The sequence below is a fragment of the Talpa occidentalis genome, unplaced genomic scaffold, assembly GCF_014898055.3.
Source record: "Talpa occidentalis isolate TD23 unplaced genomic scaffold, MPIMG_talOcc4v2.1 talOcc4.4, whole genome shotgun sequence".
NCBI lineage: Eukaryota > Metazoa > Chordata > Mammalia > Eulipotyphla > Talpidae > Talpa > Talpa occidentalis.
The window spans coordinates 27,122,759-27,144,806 of record NW_023604295.1 but is presented as its reverse complement, the minus strand read 5'-3'; the positions used below and the strand labels follow the sequence as shown (position 1 = coordinate 27,144,806).

The following is a 22,048-nucleotide window of genomic DNA, read 5'->3' as shown; positions in this document are numbered from 1 at the left end:
CAAACAAAACAAACCCCCCAAACCAACAAAAAACCAAAATAAATCAAAAACCAAACTTTTAAAAGGTTGTGATAAAAATTCTTTTTAAAAAGCTGTTTAATAATCCCTCTTAAAGTGTGGGAATATGACTAGTAGATATTACTCCATTTAACAATGTGAAGAAATTGTTTATTTTTCAGAATGAAGAAATTACTTTTATAGATGTGATTTATTTTGGGTTCAGGTTAACACCAAAGTTGCTAAGAAGAATGATGTTGATAAGGAAGTTGGGTGATTGATGCTTTAATATGAAAAGTCTTTTTATCTAGAAAAATTATTTTTCAAATCACTAGTTTTGACTCCCAACAATTCTAATCAGCTCATAAAATGTTTCATTTATAAATTGAACACTTAACTTCATGCACACACTTCTTTTTCTTAGATTTGAATGTTGTCTTAAAAGATAATGTATGGAAAGCTAAACTAAGAGGTAAAAGGTAATTCCATAAAGTAAAGGCCATCAATAAAACTTCTCACTTGTAGATCAGAACTGAAAGTTACAGGTAAAGGAATTATATCCCCAAATTTCATTTTTAATTTTAGAAATTCACAGAGTGGGGAGCAGAACAGGCAGATCCACTGAAATACACTGCTGAGGGGAACAGTAGGCAAGACAGGAGAGGAGTGCTGCACCATGTGGGCAAGCTCTCTGGCCAGGATGGAACTCATGCCCTCAAGCCACAGTGGCTGGCAATAGCTTGATAGTGTTGAGACTAATTCCTGAGCTACCAGGGAGTCCCCATTCACTTGAATTCTTAATGGACATTGATATTTTTGAAAGCCAGTCTACTTCCCAAGAGGATTGTGGCCACATCATTTTTATTAACAATTTCAAATTTACATAGTTTAGAGTGCTTTGTAGGGACTAAAAAATGAATCACAATAGTTTGGCAATATATTAAACTGCTTGCAAAATGTAAGAAAACAAAACAAGCAAAGTAAGGTCAGTGGTAAAATGCCAGAAATTAAGTAATTCAGTAATTCAATCAGCTTTAAAAATTAGGCAGTGTTAAAAAATCTCTTGAAAAAAAGACAACCTATGCATATACCTGCCAACAGTTCAGTAATCACCTAACAGCAGGCTATAGATGCTGAAACTGAGAAACTAGCTAATATGTGATATCCATTCAGAAAAATCGAAAACCAAAACCAAACCAAAACAGAATTTGAAGTGGTAAAAATGGCAAATATACAATCAAGAAGAATTGAACATAATCATTTCTAGATTTTGGAATGCAGGTGAATGCTTTGGAATCTTTCAAGTAATAACTCATTGCAAAGTGAAGATTAAAAACCAAATCAGGGAAAAATGATCATCACTTTTCACTAAATTTCATTTTAGTGCTAATAAACATCACTATTAATTATGTATTCTCAGATTTGAATTGTGTTTGAAGTCACTAAAGGGCACAGTGGGAATGTGTCTTTGAAGGGGAAAAATCCTGTAAAAAAAAAAATTTCTTTTTAGATACATTTGTTTTTCCAAGTTAAACTGAAGTACAGACTAGCCACATCAGCAATTTATTGTTAAACTTCTTTGAAAGCTGAGCCAGAGTTTTTGATGGATAAACTGTTAGTGGTATGTGCCTCAAATTACTGATTCACCATTATGTGAAAAATGATATGGCTCTAAAACTTGGGTTTAATATCTCAGGCAGTTTCATTTACAATCTCTCTTTGATAATTAATACCTGATCAAATATGACAGTAAAAAATAGGGGAAAAAACCCAAAATATTCCTTATTTGAAGGTTTCCTAAAAATCAAATTTGTGTATCAAAAAAGTAAAATGACATTAGGAAGATAGCTGAATGGTTAGGTGAATTAGTCATTAAAAACACCCCAAGGACAAACCTTATATTTATGTAACATGTTGTAATGGAAACATCACTAGACTGGAAGCCAAATTACTTGGATTCCATTCCTGTCTACAAGTGGTTTTGTGACCTTGTCCTAATAATAACCTAAGTTTCTATTTCTATAAGAAATTCAGAAAACTAAAGGGTTTAGATCAGATGGTTTCTAAGGTTCTCTTCAAATTTTAAATTATTACAAGTCTTCTAAGAAACATTTGTCAGACCCTATACAGAATGTTATAATCTGATGGAATGGCAATTTTTAAGAGTACAGGTATATAGGACAAAACAGTAGGAAAAAAAATTATTAGTTTTGAAAATACTTGTTGCTGCCATCATTCTCAAAATAGAATTTCCATGAAGTGGGAAAACCAGATCATGAACTGGTCTTTCCAACTATATCCATATACTTTAGGAATATTGTTAGAAAGTGTTTATACACTTGAGGCCAATGGTACACAAAATTCTATCCTCTTGATACTGCTATTTCAGAAGCTGCTATTAAATTGTAGTTGTGTCTCTCAGTGTAAAAAAATAGTAACTACTAAATACCACAAAGCGAAAACAGACAATTATAAATCAGAGACATCCTGCAGGGGAGGAGGAGGGAGAGGGATCAGAGGGAGGGAGGGAGGAACACAGGGGACTGAGGTGATGGTGCACGGGTGCATTGGGGAAGGAAACCCTATGGGGACTACACCTGAGGGGGTGGGGGAAGCAAATATTGTTTAAAAATGAACAATGATGTTAAAAAAAAATTGTAGTTGTCTCTCCCCCAATTCATATGTTGAAGTCTACACCCCCAGTATCTCAGAATATGACCTTATTTGGGGATAGGAACTTTACTAACTTAAAATGGGGTATTAGGATGGGCCCTAATCCAATGTGACCACTGTTCAGATAAAGAGCAAAAATTTGGAGACCCAATGTTATAGGGAGAACATCAAGATGGCCATCTACAAGTTTAGGAGGCCTGGGACATATCCTTCCCTCACAGCTGTCAGAAGAAACCAATCATGTCAACTTTTGGATTCAAAACTGTTAGATCCCAAAACTGTGAGGTAATAAATTTGTTGTTTAGTCACTTAGTTTGTGGTAAATTGTTACAACAGGCACAGGGAACTAACATAGAAGGTAAAATTAACTGACCATTATCAAAAGTAACATATAAATTATCATTTCAGCAACTCCTAGTTTTCTAGTTATTTCCTAATCCTATATTAACACTTCACAGGTTTTCTCTCAATTAATGACGCCAGAAGCTTGGGCATGACTTTTCAATTGCATAACTGAACATGAAATGTCAGCAGGTTATGAAATATTACTTTTTTTATAGCTTACCTTCCCCCACCCTGCTAGTTCCTCCCCATTTCTGTCTTTAAATTATTTAAATTTCTTAATAAACAGGTAGGGCTAAAAATAAAGTATTTGAAGAAAAAACTTCTAAGACAATGAAATCTTTCCCTTCTACAGGAACCTGGTCTCCTAGTGTTATTACAAGAATCACACAGTTGGAAAGCCCACGGACTGTCCTGGGGATAATGACTGATAGGGAATACAAAAGGGGTTTTTATTAACAGATATTCAGTGGACTTAATTATATATTATGTTGCACTTTGGCTGTGGCAAGTGCAATGCTTCAATGACTTCATACACAAACAACTGAACATGTGTCATGAGCATGTTAATAGCACCTATGACGACGGAAGGAAAACTCTACTCTAGCTTCTTTAGTATAAATGCTTCTTACCAATTCATGAAATCAGAGCACATGCATGAAACAGGATTATGGCCATCAAGAGTGGTTAAATTATGAACATACACTGAAAATACACACTTAGTCTGTAACTATATGCTGAAAATGTAGCAGTGCCAAGAAAACAGCACATTTAAAAAAATCTTAGTTATACAATTCTCATAAGTTGGGTTTAAAAATCATCCATTTTAACATCTCCAAAAAAGTTCAGTTTTTTATTTTACATTAACATTATGCAAATTAAAATAAAGAGATCAATCAAGCTGTCTCATGGACTGGCAAGTGACCGATTAATTCCCTTTCATTTCCAAACCTCATTAAGCAGTCACTACATTTATGAGGTAAGTCAGCTGAATGTTTGAAATCTAGATGAATTTTAAGATCTTCAATTTGTCCTGTTGAATATTCACAGTATTGACACAAATAAATACCTTCAGATAAATGTGAATTTAAATGTTTGCAATATTCTAGCATACTTGAAAAGCCTTTTCCACAGTCATCACAAACATGAGGAAAAATTTTAGTATGTTCAATAGCAACATGCCTGTTAACATTTGTATGAAGTCTGCTCCGAAAACCACATACTTGACATACAAAGAAGTTTTTACATTTGTCAAAGGTAATTTTGCTTAAAAGGCTGTACTGTCCATGTTCTCCATTGTTATATTTATCACTTAACTCTATTAATTTACACGCATGTTCATTTACGACATGGCTATGCAAGTCTTCAGGATCATTTGTTTCATGTTCACAGAACTGACATAAGTACTGTTCATCACAGCTGTGCTCCTGAAAATGTAGGTAGAGTTCACTACTTGAGGAGAACTGTACATCACACTGCTCACACCAATAGAGGTGATCACTAAAATGTGTGTCTGCAATGTGCTGGCTGAGGTTCTCAAAAATTACTGTCTTATAATCACAGTACTTGCAAATGTAGGGATCTTCTTCATGCAGTTTGGCGTGTTCGATCAGACGCATGTTGGTAGAGAAACTTTCCTTGCATACTCGACACACATTTGAATCAGTACGCTTATGTTTCAAGATCATATGCTGCTTTAAATCAGAAAAATACTTGCTGTTGAACTCACAAAGCTCACATTTATAGAGGCCACTGCTATTAGCTCTCAGTAAAGGCCATTTCTGCTGAGCAGTCACATTCAAAGCTTGGCTCTTGTCAAGAATTTTGCAGAGTTTAGCAGGTGGCTCTTCATCAGTTTGGTCTGGGAGACTCTCAGATGAATTGTTTTCTGTCTCTATATCATAATCTTCAGAAATTGCATGCACTTCTGCAGCAATTGGAACATCTTCAGCAGCGTGAACTTCTATAGGACTCTCCTCTCGAGTTTGTTGGTTGACTGATTCAGGTGAGTCACACTCTTCATCACAAATTTCAATATCAGCAGATTTTTCTGAAAGATGAAATAAGTCTATTACTATTAGTGAATTAAATCAATTACATAATTGGAAGAAATAAACTTATACATCCATTAGTTTTTCCTTGATCTATATAAAATGTGCAAATACTATTAGTTTTCCTAACCTGCAGGAAAGGCAGTATGGTCTAGAATTCTAAGTACAGGACTGGGAACCAGGTAGTTCTGATTTCTGTTTCTCGCCTTGATCCCATCTGTAAATTTTGGCAGGTCATTTGATGTGTCTGTATCAGAATCATCATCTGTAAAAGGAATTTGGAAAAACACTTATTTATATAAAAACACTAAACATTAATATACAATAAAGGACCAAATGTTTTAAATATAATTTTGAATTCTACCAGGAACTAAGGACTAGATTTAGCCACAAAAACAGATATTATCTATGTACCACAGACACATGGAAAATCTGTTTGACTAAGCCACTGCTTTTGCTTCCATATGCCATTTAGACTAGAGCATACTTTTTAAAGTTACTTAGGATTTTTTAAGTTTAAATTCCTGAGCCAGAATAACCTTTTATTTACTAATGTTTTAAAGTTAGTGTGAGGAATCTAAAATAGAATTTAGTAAGGAGCACTGGGCTTTATCATCATGCTGATTTTAACAGACTTTAGAACAGTTTTAGATTTACAGAAAAAAAAATTGAGAAGACCGTTCAGAGAATTCCCATGTATTCTGCATTCAGTTTCTTCTTGATAACAATGACAGTTTTGAGGAGTACTGGTCAGTTACTTTGCAGGATGCCCCACTAATGAAATTTGTTGCTTCTTTCATGCTTATACTGGGATTCTGGGTTCCTGGGAGATAGACCACAGAGGTAAACTGTCATTTTTACTACATCCTATCAAAGATACATACCATTAATATGTCAATGTTGGCCTGATCACCAGATGAGGTAGTATTTATCAGGTTTCTCCACTGTAAATATACTTTTACTTTCTATATTCTAAAGCTTTGGAGGAAAATCACTTAGTGCAGTATACACTCAAGGAGTGGGGACTTATGATCCACCTCATTTATGAAGTGTACCTACACACACAAATTTGGAATTCTTCTAGACAGGACATTTGTCTCTTCTGCCTCATTTACATACTCATATATGTACTTATGTCTTCATAGACTCATGGATATTTGTTTTATACTTGGGGTTATAATTCAATCCCTCCCCCCACTGTTTCAGCTGTAGTTACTAGAAGCCCTTTCATTTGGCCCCCCTGCTCCTTTGGCATACCTTTATCACAACTCTGTGTATGCATGTATAAGACTCCAGCCTCATTATGTATATTTCCTACCCAGTACTAGAATCAGCCATTTCTCCAAGAAATCCTAGTCCCTTTTATTGGAGGATGGTATTAAAAACTGAGATCTGGGTAACAAATGTCTTCATTTCTAATGGGATGTCATTTCTTTTACGCCTTCTCATTTTTTTTTTTTAAAGATTTATTTATTTATACAAGAACTGGGTACAGGCCAGATGTGTGGGAGGGTGAGAGGATTCATCAGAGACAGAGAGGGGAACAGAACAGGCAGATTGACGAAATACACTGCTGAGGGGAGCAGCGGGTGAGACAGGAGAGGTCTGCTGCGCCATGTGGGTTTCTCCCCTGCCAGCCAGGATAGAACCCATGCTGCAGAGGCTGCAGACAGCTTCACGGTACAGCGCTCAACCGCCTGCACCACCAGGGAGGCCCTATGCATTCTCATTTAACAGAAAAAAAGTAAGTGTGTATATGCTACTATATACCTATGAACATATCTATAAATATTACTGCATGTAACCATCTGTATCTACATTAACCCAAACAAGACTTCACATTGATTAACCGTGAGGACATGTTTTTAACACAGAGGAGCTCAAGGGATTTGGGAGTTTCAGTGGTTAAAGTGGAAGAAGAGAACAAATTTAAGCTGCTATCATTCAATAGAAGACATAAAATTGAAAAAAAAAAATTAAGTCCATCGTCCTCTGAGGTCCTTTTCTTCCATTAGCCTCAGACTAAAAGGTATAGCTGAATGAAGAACCCTGTGTACATGATTCTTAATCACCATAAATGCTCCCAACTCTGGGTCATTCCTGCTTTGCCATCAATTGCTAGACAACTAAAATGGGCTTTGGAGAATATGTTTTTATTTATATGTCTGAAATACCGTTAAAAGATAAATTATTTGTTTTCTTACCTGGAACTCTTGTGTCCGTACATTATAACAAATTCAAACACCTGCATATTTTGAATTCAAAACTTTCAAACACATTTTCAAATAAGAAATGAAAAAAATATAAAAGCAATTTCAAGAAAAATATTTTAGGAAATATCAGATATACCTTTGTTGTCAAAGTATTTTAAGTCTGGTTGTCTCATAGAACAGACACTGTAACAGTGATCAGAAAAAATTCCATTGAATCCATCTGCAATTCTGCTTATTCCCGAGGAATCTGAACATAAAACAAAACCAAAAAAATTTTGTATACAGAATATATACATTTAATGATGGCCATCTCTTTATAACAAATTATCACAGTATTTGCAATAAAGTATTCCCCTCAATTTTGAAAGCTTTTACACTGCAAACCTAGTATTTATACTGAGCTTTCAAAGACTCACAAATCAAACAATTTAACATACAACTGACCCATGAACAATGTAAGGGAGTTTGGGACACTGAACCCTGCACAGTTGGAAATTTGGGTATAATATGTTTCACTTCCCAAAAAGTTAAGTACGGACACTCCTTGCTATCAGTGGGGGACTGGTATAACAAGTCCCAGGGGATATCAAAATGTGAGGATGTTCAAGTCCCATATTAGTTGGTCCTCTGTATCTACGGGCCCTGCATGTGTGGTTGGTTGAATGTGGAATGTGGAATCTTTAGATATGGGGGTTCCAACTGTATTTACTAAAAAAAAAAAAAAAAAAAAAAAATCCATGTATAAGTGGATCTGCACAATTCAATCCCAATGTGTTCAAAGCTCAATTGTACTTTGAAGCACAAGATACATATTTACCTTAGTCAGAATCTCGTAAAATATAAGTATGTGATAAAGATGTTAACTCCAGAAAAAAACACTGAATTAACTAAGAAAATCTTCCATGTAGTGCAAAGTAAGCACAATACATAGGACAAATGGTCTGAGGATCAATGAGGATTTCTAACAACTGTCATTTCAAGTCTTGTCTGGGAGGGGTTAGTAAGCAGCAAAATAGGCTTAATTTCATTAGGTATAAAAAGTGTGTAGATTTGGGTGGGCTAACAGGTATGCCTGAGACTGCCCCAAATATTTGTATATTTGTGAGGTATATCAGTGAAAGATGGCCACAAAGAACAATTTAACATAGAATGGACCCATCAAAGTTAAAATTGCACAAAGTTAAAGTTCATAATCTCTGAAAATAATACATAAGTTAAAGACTTTTCCGCCAAGGATGCAGAATATTTTCCCCCAAGGTTAATAATGCTGTGCCTTAAAACAAGCTTGGCAAATTTTACTTATGTTATAAGTATGTAATCTTGGATATCTACTTTTAAGTATCTATAAACCATGAAGTAGGGATTAAATAAAAATGGGGCCTTCCTGGTGGTGCGGTGAGCGCAGCACTATGAAGCTGTCTGCAGCCTCTTCAGTGCTGGTTTGATCCCCACCGGCCTTGGAGCAAACCACATGGTGAGGCAGATCTCTCTTGTCTCCCCACTGCTCCCCTCAGCAGTGTATTTCAGTCAGTCTGCCTGTTCCGTTCCCCACTCTGTCTTTGTTGAATCCTCTCACCCTCCTGTGCATCTGGCCTGTAGCCCAGCTCTTGTATAAATAAATCTTTAAAATAAATGAATGTCCATAAAATTCTTATATATGCCTAACATATGGCAGACAAGGAGGATTAAAATACACAGAACATTCATTCAAAGCTTTCTCTTCCCTAAAAACTGATTCAGATATTTAACTCTTATCTAGTGACTGCTGAGAAAATGGATGGGACTACAACTACATGGTAATTAATCCATGGCTCAATTTTTAATTCAAATTACACACTGACCTGAGTAACGAGAGGGGTGTAACGTCTTCCTTTTTCTTTTTTTAGGATATTCATTCATATCTTTTCAATCTAAAAATGAAAAAAATTTAACAAATACATCACAAATAACAACTGTTATAAAAATTCCTCCTAACCAAAGAATTTATTGGCAATAAGAGACGTTTATGCCACGTGAAAATCCACAAGAGAAATGTTAAAAATATCTCTTTATATTCTGGATTTATTTTTCTGATCAAGTTTAAAGGCAGAACATTAATTTCTGTTTTCTTTCTTGGTGATGTCGAGAACTCTTTTTTAAATGTTGATGTAATTGTGAGAACTGGATAATATAAGTCTTATACTTAAATTATCAGTAGTATTACTTTGTTTATTCTTTATTTAAAAATTGTGCCTGTGGCACCATATTAAGAATTTTACAGGTACATTTCTTGCAATTGGGAATGCTCTGAAACAGTGAAAACTTTTCACAAAATACTGTCACAAATCTGTATTAAGCTGCTAGCTTTCAGAAAAATACTTATTATATAGAAGTGCAGAAGCTAACTTTCAAGAAAAAAAATCCTTATATATGAGGACACATTGAACATTCTATTGACAACAGAACAGGTATGGCAACCATCATTGTATGATTAAATTTCCATGAACTACTATAAAACTGACTAGTTTTATTACATTCTACTTACTTGATATAGTTCTTGGTATTAGAGCGAAGAAAATGAATGATGGAAGTTTTCACTGATAGTAAAAAAGTATCTGTAGGAAACAAAAGACAGAAGTCCTATTAGCAAAAATATAATTTCAATATTCAAAAATACAATGGTACCAGATTTTTAATCAATTGGGAAGTTACACAGTTAATTTAAGTATAATATTCTTTTAAAGATACTATATTAAGTGCTAAATGTCATATATAATGAAAAACATGAACATATGTTTATGTCAGTTCTTTGAAATGAATTTACCTTCTAAAGTTATAGCTATACTTTAACAAGAGGAAAATATCTGAATTAGTTAATTCAGTAATAAAAGCAAATATAATGAAGCAAACACCAAATCAAACTTTAAACTGTTTAGATCTTTATAATTACTTAACAATAGAAGAATAATATGATTGTTTATGGAGCACCAATTATGTACCAGGCTGTTCACACAATTTACATAACCTTTTTTTGAAAGATTTACTTATTTATATATACAAGACCTGGGGTGTAAGACAGAGTTATTGGGGGAGTGAGAGGATTCACCAGAGAGTGGGAGCAGAACAGGCAGTTCTACTGAAATATACTGCTGAGGGGAGCTGCGGGCAAGGCAGGAGAGGTCTGCCGTGCCCTGTAGGATGCTCCCTGGCCAGCAGGGGATCGAACTCAGGCTGCAGTGGCTGCAAGGGCTCAACAGCACTGTCTTTAACCCCTGCGCCACCAGGGAGGCCCAATTTACATAATCTTATGCAAAATCTACACCGTTCATTCAAAATTGTTATTACTTGCCTCTTGTTATTGATGAGAAAACTGAGGCACAGTAAAGTCAAAGGGAATACTTAACTACTGGTAGGGGTGGGATTTGTCAAGATCTATCTGATTTTAAAGCCCCACACTTTCAATCCCTTTTAGTTTTGGAAACAACTAGACATATAAAGTGATTACCCAATGTATATTCAGGTGACAGATTCACATCAGAATCAGAACTATCTCTTCCATTTCGGATTAGTGTTCTTTCCAATACAGCAGTGAACAGGCACAGACTATCAGGTAAAGAAATGCTTTGTTAAAGTTTTCTCTACCAGATTTCTATGCTGCTTTTCTTATCAAGGTGATTTACATGCAGGTAGAACTTAGTATCATTAGTAAGACCATCACTTCTCACTTCTAGTGGTAAGGAAGTTAAGGTGCACATACTGTTATCTTTGACTTCACTAAGTTTTGGGTATCTCAGCAGTACAGGTGATGTGATCATATGGTAGGTAGCAAAATAGTACTTTTAAGTTTAGCGCGCATTTTCCTAACCCTGTTTTATTTAGCCTTCGTAACAATCCTGTGAAGTACAGAGAGGGGCAACTATCAAATGCACTCCAATTTTACTGATGAGGAAACAGATTCAGTCAAAGTCAAGTTGACAAAGCCACAGAACCAGAGATGAAAAAGCATGTCTTTTGACTCCTGGGTTTTGAACAACTAACTAACTTGAATGTGAATAGATCTTAACTGCTAATCACTGCTACCAGCAAGTTATATCTTGCTTTCAGTTCATACTCAACTACCAAGTGAGAGGTGGGAAAAGGGATGGAGCAAAGACATGGACAAACAGATTTTACAGAAATTGTACACACACATACACACACACACACACACACACACGCGCGCTCTCCATCTAATGACATAAAAGGCATCTCTGTGATCATCCTAATCAACAACATTCAAAAAATAAAAGAAAAACTTAATGCCTCTTGTACACTTGTAGAACTTACATTGCCAAACAAGTCACACTTAATGTTCTAAATACTCTAAAAATATCAGGGAGACTATTGAAAACTATCAGTCAAACATATGGGCACAGTCCTCTTGTTAATCAGAATATAATTCAAGTTCTTTACAACTTGCAGAATGAAGAAGAAAAGGAAACCAAACATATTAATGTTGCAAACTGGTCAGGATTTAGAATGTCGGGTGTGAGGACTAGGATCACCTTTATCAGGAAAGGTTTGACTTCTACCGAAGGCTGCAACAATATCCAAACATTTATCAGACCTCCTTTAAACCTGATGCTAAGACACCTATTCAACATATAAAATGCTAGCCATTCTTCATTTCAGCAAATGTTTTTATGACCTTTTTAAATGCATAACTGCCTTGATGAAGTCAAGCTTTTTACTCAGGGAAGTCGTATAAACAGTTGTTCACTAGTCTTTTCATTGGCAAGATTCTGAGTCACTTGTAATGTACCATTCACTCCCTTTTCCGCACTTAAAAATAACCCATATTCTCACGTGAAGACAATCTACAGCTGTAGCACATGCCACTGCGGGAAAATTAGAAAAAAAAAAAAAAAAAAAAAAAAAAAGCCTTGAAATTCATTAAATCACCTAGATCGATTCACCCACTAGTAATATTTTGTTGTACAGACATCTAGACATTTTCCGATGTTAGGGAATACATACATATTTTACACTCACAAAAATGAGTTTGTACCATAAACATTTTTTTAAAAAAGCATCTTATATGTCTGCATCGTTTCACCTTCCTTTTTGTGTTCAACAAGAATGTCTATATTCAAATCCCATAACAGCACACATCAAATTTACGAAGCTTTTTTAAGGCCTTTCACGCAATGTACATACTCTCCTCCTAACGGGTATACAAACACGCCTTTACAACAGCTACCACCTTATATTAAACCGTCCCCAAAACACGTTTTCATGCTCATTTTTAAACAAGTATATATTTTCCAGATTTTGAAAGAGCTGAAACACTGCGGGCTTGAACCAGAACCCCTTACATGTCCAACTTATTGTCCGTCTTTGCTTTATTACAAATCTTTATTTCTTTGCGAAGAGCTCAGCTGCTGTAGATGACTCGAGTCCCTTGCTGGGCTGCACTGAAAATCAAAATCCAAAGGGATGTAGAAACACCCAAAGGAGTGGCAGAGACTCCAGGCTGGACACTGGCGCTCGGGGACCGCTGTGGCTCGCGTCTTCCTCGCCGGGATGCCCACCTGGAGGGTGACGGGGCCGCCCCGCGGGGTCGCAGGGCCAGCGTGGCACCCAGGGGCGCCCGCAGCCCAGCCACCGCCGGGCGTGCGCCCATCCCCGCGGCCGGGCAGGAGTCGCCCGGACCCAGCCGCTCGGCTTCCATCCCCGCGCCGCGCACAGCACCCCCCCGGCCAGCGGGACTTCCAAGCGCCGACCCCAAAGGCCCCACAGTGATAAACAGGCAGGGGCCGAGCTGAGCGCGCCGCAGGCGTCCACCCCGGGGGTGGAACTGCCCACAGGCTGGGGGAGGGGACGACGAGCCCGCCGTCAAACGGAGGCAGGTTTCGCTTTAGAAGCCGCCATCGGGTCCCCTGCGCCCTCCCCGGCGGGCAGCTGCGCCCGTCAGCCCGCGGCCCCCGCAGCGGCCCCGCGCCGGGCCCGCCCGCGCCTCCCTCACACTCACCCGTCCCCCGGGGCCCGCCGGGCCCGCCCAGGCGCTGCTCCGAGGCGGAGGCGGCCGAGAGCGGGCGGCGGGGCCTGCGGGCACCCCGCGGCGGGCGGTGACCCTCGCGCTCCCGGGCGCCGCGCCGGGCCGGCCCCTCTCCCTCCCGCGCGCCCCAGCCCCGGCCGCCAGGCCCCAGGCCCTACTCCGCGCCGCACTCACCGCCGGCTCCGCGCCTGCGCCGCGCACCTCAGGGGCCCGCCGGGAGGGCGGGGAGGTGACGAGGTGAGTGTGGGGGCTGGGAGCGGCGCGCGGCCCGGCCGCGCTGGGCCTGGAAGGGACCACCGGCCTCCAGCCCCGGGGTGGCCTCGCGGCCCGCGCCCCCTGCCGGCTCCTCTGCGCCGCCGCGGACTTTTTCCGGGCGGGGTCCCGCCCCTAGAAGTGCTCCCGGCGGAGCGGGGGAGGGCCTTTCCCCGGCCCACTCCCGGCTCCCCCTCGCGTCCGCGCGGGCCCGGCGCCCCTGCCCACCCGCTCCTCCAGGGCGCGCGCGGGAAGGCGCTGGCGCGTTGAGGCGACGCCGGGACATGGCAGCCCCCTAAGGGCCGTGGCCTGATGGGGAGAACAGGAGCGCTGGCAGGGTTTTAGTCGGGTCCCCCCAACACGGTCTGGGATGCGGCCCTAGGGCTGGAGGGTGAAGGCGTGGAGGTCGGTAGTCGGGGTTGGGTTTCTGCCAGAGTCCTTGATACAGGAATTCTTGGTGGAATGAATATTGGTCCAGGGGATTGGATGAGATGATTTATTTCCTTTTCTGACATGAATTTCTCTGGGCAGATGTGGAGGGGGCTAAATTAAATAAGCGTAAAGGAGTTTGTGAACTGGGTTTCAAAAGTGAACGTCCTGGTACACGTGTGGTCGTGTTTAATCCTTTGAAGTTGAGGTTGTTAGTCCTAATTTACAAATTAGGAAAGTAAAAGTGTGAGGGGGTAGAGAGTAGATCTTTTCCTTTTTGCAGTCTCGGGAACCAGGTTTAAGTGATGATGAAGTGGCTGAATGAGACGCATGTGGATATCATATGCTAAAGGTCCGCAGACAGTGCTGCAATCCTCGCTTTTTCTGATTTCCGAATGCTAACCAATCAATTCCTGGGTCGTAGCAGTCACAACCCTTACTCTGATGCCCTCAACTGTCTCCCAGGAGATAAAACCATATTTGAGAGAAGCACTAGTATGGGGGGCTCAATTGTTATGATCTCATAATATATCCATGTGCTCAGCCTAAATAAACGAATGTTTACACTGGCCGTTCTGGCCAATATAAAGTATGAAGAAATTTAGAAGCATTTTTTTTTTTAATTGAGGCAAAGTTGGTTTCCAACAGTGTTTGTGTTTTAGAGATAGGTTCACACCTCTTTCAGAGGGACGTGATACTACATCAATCCACCACCACAGTCCATCCCCTCACCCTTTGATCACACTCCTCCCATTCTGGTAACTTCAGTTCTACAGATTCCCAGGGTTTTTTTTTTTTTTTTTTTAAATTCTTTTGCTTTGTTTTTTTACATTCCACATATAAAAGAAATCATCTGGTATTTGACTCTCTCCTCCTATTTCACTTAGCATTATCCCCTTCAGTTCCATCTATTTTGTCACAAATAGCAAAATTTCATCTCTCTTTTTCCCTGCTGAGTAGTGTTCCATTGCTCATATATATATATATATATATATATATATATCACATTATATATCACATCTTTATCCACTCCTTTGTCTTCAGGTACGTAGGTTGTTTTCATAGGTTATTGTCAATAGCGCTGCAGTAGCTGCAACATAGGAATGCATATATTCCTTTAAATTAGTGTTTTATTATTGTTCAGATATCTAAAAGTGGAATTGCTGCATCATATCATAGATCTATTTTTAATATTTTGAGAAATTGCCATGTTTTCATAGGGGCTAGACAGGGCTACATTTCCACCAAGTTTATGAGAGTACCTTTTTTTCCACATTCTTGACTTTTTGATGAGGGTCATTTTCACAGGATGAGTTGGCATCTCATTATGGTTCCGATTTGCACTTCCCTCTTGATAATTGATGATAACCATTTTGTCATGTGCCTGTTGGTCATCTGATGTCTTCTTTGGAGAAGTGTCTTTTTAGCTCTTCTGCCCATCTTTTGATTGGATTGTTGATTTTTTTTCTTGTGTTGTATGAGTCTTTTCTAAGTCTTGGGTAGTAGTCTCTGATGCATGATATAGAACATTTTCTTCAGAAATTTGTCTTCCTTTTAATGATAGTTTATTTTGCTGTGCACAAGTTTTTTAGTTTGATGTAGTCCATTTGTTTATTTTTGCTTTTTTGTTTCCTTTGCTGTTGTAGTGGAGTCCCTAGAGACAACACAGAAGCCTATGTCATGAACGATTTTGCAGAAGCATCTTTTAATCCTGTATTATTAATACCTGACACAGACTAGGAAGTGCAAACATTTGTTGAATTTATAAAGAACAATGTGAGTCATTTTCTTCTCTAGGCTGCTTGAGCTGTGTTCCCAATCTGATACTGTGGAGCCACAAGGGGGTGTTAGGAGACTATCTTAAGAGAATAGTCTGATGCCAAACAAAATCTTTGCATCTTAAGATGAGGTTTTATTTTAAATATTTTATAATGATAACAAACACACATTTCCCCCCATCCTGTACATGACTTAAAAACAACACACATTCATGCACATATACACAAAAACTAAACCATACTTTCTGTATTTACTCAATAAAGTAAATTAGAACATTACGGTGTTTACATATCACTTATGTTATCACAAATCAGAGGCAACTTGATGTTCCTTGATTAACTGAAATACATTTTGTAGTTTCATTTTTGTTTTTACCTTTTTCCTGCCCTGCCTCTTAAGGATGGGTGGGGAATACACTGCTGAGGGGAGCAGGGGGTGAGTCAGGAGAGGTCTGTGGCGCCATGTGGATATCTCCCTGCCTGGGAATCCCTGGCTGGGGATTGAACGTGTGCTGCAGAGGTTGCTGATAGCTTCATAGGTTGTGTCTTAATCCCTTGTGCCACCAGAGAGGCCCTAAAAATTATATTATTTTTATTTGTTATTTTGTAACAACTTTTTTCCCCACTTAATGTAGTATTAGCATTCTCTGTGCTGTTAATGGAACTTTGGTGTTCCACTGTAAGGGAGTATATAGTTACATGGCAGAAACTTACATTGTTTCTACATTGTTTCTACCTTTAAAAATTCTCTGCCAGGGCCTCCCCTGGTGGCACAGCCCTTGAGCGCTGGGCTGTGAGGCTGCTGGTGGCCTCTGCGTTCCCAGCCACTGGTGAGGGTCCCACCAAAAAAAAAAAAAAAAAAAATCTCTGCCAACTTTGTAAGTAAAATGTAGTTTTCAATTTTAGTTTGTATTTGTTGTTTTCTGTGAAATTAAATGTTTATTGGTGATTTGTATTGTTTTTGTGAATTTTCAGTTTATACCCTTTGTCCATTTTTAAGAACTGTTTGTCTATTTTTAAAAATAATCTTTTTAGCTTTTTACCTGAAATGTATATTGTAGATAACTTTCTAGATTTTAAAAAAATTGTTAATTGTACAAAAAATTAAATTGTTATAAAATCAACAATTTGAAATTAATTGAAATCAATTTTTTCCTTTACAGTTTCTGTTATTGGCCTTCTGTTGACATAATCTACCCAAAATCTGTTTGTAAAGGCAGGACTGGACCACAGGGCAGGTTTTCTGATCCCATGCAGACTGGGTAAAGGAGGAGCCAGAGTCCTCAGTAGTTTTTTGCAGGTTTTTTATTTGGGGTTCACCAGGCATATGGCAGGCAGGGGTGCTGGCTGGGGGGCTTCACTCTATCTGGATTCTCTGGCGTTCGTTCTGCTGCTTTTCGGCTTCTACTGCTGCTACTGGTGCTGCTGCTACTGGTGCTGCTGGTGTCCCCCCGTGACGCCACCCTTAAAAGCACAGTCTTAGCGGGCCTCCCCGGTGGCGCAGCGGTTGAGCGCTGGGTTGCGAAGCTGCCCGCAGCCTCTGCAGCGCCGGTTCGATTCCCGGCTGCTCCCCGGCCACCAGAGGAGGGTCCCACATGGTGCGCAGACCTCTCCTGCCGCCCGCTGCTCCCCTCAGCAGTGTACTTCGGTCCTTCTGCCTGCTCTGCTCCCTGCTCTGGCTCTGGTGAATTCTCTCACCCTCCCGCGCTTCTGACTGTACCCAGTGCATGTATAAACGAAACAAACGAACAAATAAATAAATAAATAAAAACATGCCTCTATAAAAAAAAAAAAAAGTTTAAAAAAAAAAAAAAAAAAAAAAAAAAAAGCACAGTCTTAGCTCAGCTGAATCCCATCTACCTATGCCCACACCCTATTCCAGGTGCCCGCCATCAGGCATGCATTCAGGACAAGGATCCATCATCTATCCTGATGGCAGAAGGGCAGAAAAGCCTGATATTTTCTTTACCCTACACTGTTGCATTTTTTACTTTAATTTTTTAGTTTATATTTAATTTGGGGGAGGTAATATTTTTTCTTATTTCTTTCCATCTTGCTTAACAGCCTGAAATTAAAAGTAAGAATAAAATAATTATATCTGATGCTCAAGCAACTTCCTAATGCATTGTTTCTTATACTTTACCTGCATTAGGATCACCACGTAGCCTTGCTAAGATTTGTGTGCTCTAACTCTAGAGTTTTCCAATTGGGCAAGTCTGGGCTGGAGTCTAGCTAGCTACATTTCTAGCAAATATTCAGGTTGTGCTGAGGCTGCTGACCCAGAATCACACTTTAAGAACCACTATTTTATGGGTTTCCACACCCAACCCCACGCTAGTCAAATAGTACTTACTATTCCACTGAGATAGTCTAGCTTTTTCTCACCAGTGTGTTGTGGCATATTTTTTCCACTTGCAATATCTTTCTTCTGTTTTTGTCTGTAAAATCAAACTTATATAAAAGTTTTTCCTTTTATGAAATCTTTGATTTCCTATGAAATCTTTGATTTTCCCTGGCAGAGATTTTAGGTCATTCCTCAGAGATTCCACAGCATTTGGTACATTAATCCACTTACCACTAGATGCATCTTCTATAAGAGAATGAGCTTAAACTTTAACTTCCCTTAATTGCAACCTCTTCCAAGATGTGGTGTTTAATTTTGCATTTATGATTTTATATTCTTTTTCTTAAAGTGGTTCCCCAAATTTTCATAAGCCTTTGTCCTCACAAAATTTGATTCCACCCCCGTGAACTTTATCTCTCTGCAGACTTTGAGTTCCAGTTTTATTGAATTCTTTGTCGCTCCATTTCCCTATTGAGCAGCGTCTTACATAGAGGCACATTCATTTTATAAATAAAATATTTATGAAACCTCATGTCCAGTAATGTGCTAAGTAATGGTGATACAGCAATATAAGTGACAGTGATATGGTCCTTGCCCTGTAGGTCTTTACTTATAGCAGAGTAGAGAGGTTAAGCAATCAGACAGCTCTGAAATGTGTCAAGTAATGAGTTTGATGGGAGCCCATGACAGGAAACCTAGCTTAGTCTAAAAGGTTGGAGTAGGTAAACAGTCTAGGGATTTAACCTGTTGAATGGATTGATAAACTGTTGCGGCCATCTCCAGCTAGCTGCCCTTAGTAGAGAACTGAGAGGGAGACATACTCCTGACATGAGGCAGCTGCGTGCAGTATTTCTGAGTTAGGGACCTTGCATCCCCAACGGGGATACCTGATTCCTAAGTGCCAAACTACTCACTCCTCTAAGTAGCTAGCCCAGTGCTTTCAAAACCATCAAGCCCAGATCTAGTGAGCCCGTCAACACTCCCAGACTCATTTGCTTTCTTAAAATGGGCAAATACAGACTTTTGACTTAAAAAAAAAATCCTACGTTCATTTTTCCTTTCCTGAACCTTTCTCTGAGAGCCCATCGAAACTGCTCTGATGAGGTTTCCACTTGGTCATGAAATTTTTTCTCTGTTCTCAATTGCTTTCGGTTTTATTTTTTCTCCAACTAATAAGTAAATGAAATCTCACTATACTTCCTAATTAGGATATATTAATAATGATACTTTCTACAGTCTTTCTATGACACTTTTAATGTTTCTAGAGCACTGACTTTATTCACACTATCTGGGAATGAAGGTTAAATGTATCCATTTGAAAGATTTGAACTCAGACATACCCACTTGTGAAGAGGTGAAGGCTGAACCATGTCAAGGGAGATGAGGTTAATAAATCAAGAAAAAGGGGCCTCCCCTGTGGCGCAGCGGGTTGAGCGCAGCCTTGTGAAGCTGCCGCAGCCTCTGCAGCGCGGGTTCGATCCCCGCTGGCCAGGGAGATTCCCACACGGCGCAGCAGACCTCTCCTGTCTCGCCCGCTGCTCCCCTTAGCAGTGTATTTCAGTAAGCCTGCCTGTTCTGTTCCCCTCTCACCCTCCTGCACATCTGGCCTGTACCCCGGTTCTTGTATAAATAAATCTTTAAAAAAAGACAAAACAAAAAGCAGGCAGTTTCAAAACAAAATAATTGGATGTTTGGGAGGAAAAAAAGGGAAATTACTTGTTTTTATTGATTTATTTGGCTCCATAATATTAGATTCAGAAGTCTCATTTTCCAGTGAGAAACAAAGCATTATTATGTACAACATATGTAATCCAATGCTATTTTCTTAGTTTATCATTTTTAACACTTCTTACTTCATTGAATGCTTCATTTTTTGTTTTCAAATCTCATTCAGGACCTGTGAAAGTTAAAGGTTAAGTAAAAATCAAGATAAACTGTTGAGACTGATATTCCTAGTTCCCTGTCTACCATACCTTGCCCTCTTCCTTGTGAACTAAATCTTGATTTGACTGGAGACGGAAATGTGTCCAAATTAACAACTGTTTTCCAGTCTCCCTTGAATTCTTCCCTTAGAGATTGTATTAAGACAGAAGTCTGGTCAGATGAGATGTAGAAACAGGTCATCATAAGGTGATACTAGGAGAATTCCTGTACAAGGACCCATGTGGCATTCTGGGAAGTGTTTGGCTATGCTGGGGAAACTGGATGTCTTCCTTGGGCACTTTTCCCCACAGGAGAAACCATAGGCTTTGGGGGCCTTTCCTGTGTTGCCCAGAAGAGAGGTGATGTGGTCAGAGTGAAACCAATCCTTTTACACTTTCGGTACAGTCCTTCTTGGTTTCTGTGGTGTAGGGTAAAGAAAATGTCAGGCTTTTCTGCCCTCCTGCCATCAGGATAGATGATGGATCCTTGTCCTGAATGCATGCCTGATGGCAGGCACCTGGAATAGGGTGTGGGCATGGGTGGATGGGATTCAGCTGAGTTAAGACTGTGCTTTTTAAGGGCGGCGTCACGGGGACGCCAGCAGCAGCAGCAGCAGCAGTAGAAGTAGTAGAAGCCGAAGCAGAAGCTGAAAGAGAAGCCGAGAAGCAGCAGAACGAACGCTAGAGAGCCCGGATAGAGTGAAGACTTGCTGGGGGCTCCCAGCCCCCCAGCCAGCACCCCTGCCTTGCACATACCCGCTGAACTCCAATAAAAGACCTGCAAAACCACTGAGGACTCTGACTCCTCCTTTACCCGGTCTGCATGGGATCAGAAAACCTGCACTGTGGTCAGTCCGGCCTTTACATGTGGTCTAGCCTGTTGCTTCTCCCCCAGGTTCTGGGATTTTCACAGTGGTGTCCTGTCCTTGGATAACTGCTAGTTGGTCTTCTTTTGAGGTTGATTGAAGTCAGAAACAAACTATATTGCCATCTTGATGACTTTATTCCCCTAAAACTTTTATTTTAGGGTAGTTTTATATGTACAGAAAAGTTACAAACACTGTCCACTGGGTTCTCATATATCCATAACACAATTTCACCAATTACTCATTTCCTGTGTTACTGTAATACAATTGTCTCAACTAATGATTTAATACTGACACATTATTAACTAAAAAAAAAAGTGTTTACAAATTTATGAAAATAGGCATCTTGAATTTGTTTTTTAAAAGATTTATTTATGCATACAAGAACTGGGGTACAGGCCAGAGGTGTGGGGGGTGAGAGCATTCACCAGAGACAGAGTAGGGAGCAGAACAGGTGGATCAACTGAAATATGCTGCTGAGAGGAGCAGTGGGTGAGTCAGGAGAGGTCTGCTGCACCATGTGGTTAGCTCCCTGGCCGGGGATCAAACTCGTGCTGCAGTGGCTACAGATAGCTTCATAAGTTGTGTCTTAATCCCTTGCGCCACCAGGGAGGCCCAAGGCATCTTGAATTTGAAAAAAAAGTCACAAAAGAGGGTGACAATTCTTCCTTATATAGTTATTCATGTTGAAAATAACATTATTTGTAGAATACATGTTAAGTACCTGTATTTGTGCTCCTCACTGGGGAATACAAAGTTGGATTATAGAAAGCTTCTCCCAATGAAACCATGTCTTCTATGTTAGACAAATGTTACCTGGGTTGGGGAGTGCAGGGCAGGAAGGGATTCTTGCAAAAACTAGTAGAAATCAGCCATGTGACAAAGATGGGGAAGGTTTTTGGCTAGAGGAAATGTATAAACAAAGGGAATGAGAGGCAAACAAAATACGTTTTGGAGTTTCTAGAAGAAAAAAATAAATTTGAAGTGGCATGTGTTTTTATACTGGAGAAATGGGCAGAAACCAGATCTGGGGGGATTTTCTTTGCGTAACTAACAGTTCAGACATTATCCTGTAGCCAATAGGAAGCCAATGATAAGCTTAAACATCAGATGTGCATTTTAGTTGTGAGTTCTAGCACCAACACTGTGCAGTGATTCTCTTTCC

General features: G+C 39.6%; 2 protein-coding genes across 6 annotated transcripts in view; one reads left to right on the top strand and one right to left on the bottom strand.

The window, feature by feature from the left end:
- Positions 1-3,718: 3,718 nt before the first annotated feature.
- ZNF639 (zinc finger protein 639) lies at positions 3,719-13,523 on the bottom strand. 4 transcript variants are annotated; one of them, XM_037525135.2, is made up of 6 exons: positions 13,467-13,523; positions 9,801-9,870; positions 9,118-9,186; positions 7,413-7,523; positions 5,194-5,328; positions 3,719-5,062 (listed from the first exon to the last, which is right to left on the bottom strand). In XM_037525135.2, the coding sequence occupies exons 3-6, from the start codon at positions 9,173-9,175 to the stop codon at positions 3,909-3,911; spliced, it is 1,458 nt and encodes a 485-aa protein (XP_037381032.1). In that variant the 5' UTR covers positions 9,176-9,186; positions 9,801-9,870; positions 13,467-13,523; the 3' UTR covers positions 3,719-3,908. The 4 variants fall into 4 exon arrangements, with proteins under 4 accessions (XP_037381032.1, XP_037381035.1, XP_037381036.1 ...); XM_037525138.2 differs by lacking the exon at positions 13,467-13,523 and adding an exon at positions 13,266-13,309; XM_037525139.2 differs by lacking the exon at positions 13,467-13,523 and adding an exon at positions 12,610-12,829.
- Positions 13,473-22,048, top strand: part of KCNMB3 (potassium calcium-activated channel subfamily M regulatory beta subunit 3) — a 61,693-nt gene continuing 53,117 nt past the window's right edge. For both annotated transcript variants that reach the window (XM_054700390.1, XM_054700389.1), the window contains exon 1: positions 13,473-13,529. The gene's annotated coding sequence lies outside the window, so the exon portion shown is untranslated. The remainder of the gene's footprint in view (positions 13,530-22,048) is intronic.

Bases quoted from the DNA above. Each gene is read 5' to 3' on its own strand.
- ZNF639 (XM_037525135.2), bottom strand. From the start codon at position 9,175: ATGAATGAATATCCTAAAAAAAGAAAAAGGAAGACGTTACACCCCTCT. The intron at 7,524-9,117 runs GTCAGTGTGTAA...TTTTATGTTCAG, and splicing joins ACACCCCTCTCGTTACTCAG to ATTCCTCGGGAATAAGCAGA. The intron at 5,329-7,412 runs GTATATCTGATA...TTCCTTTTACAG, and splicing joins AAAATACTTTGACAACAAAG to ATGATGATTCTGATACAGAC.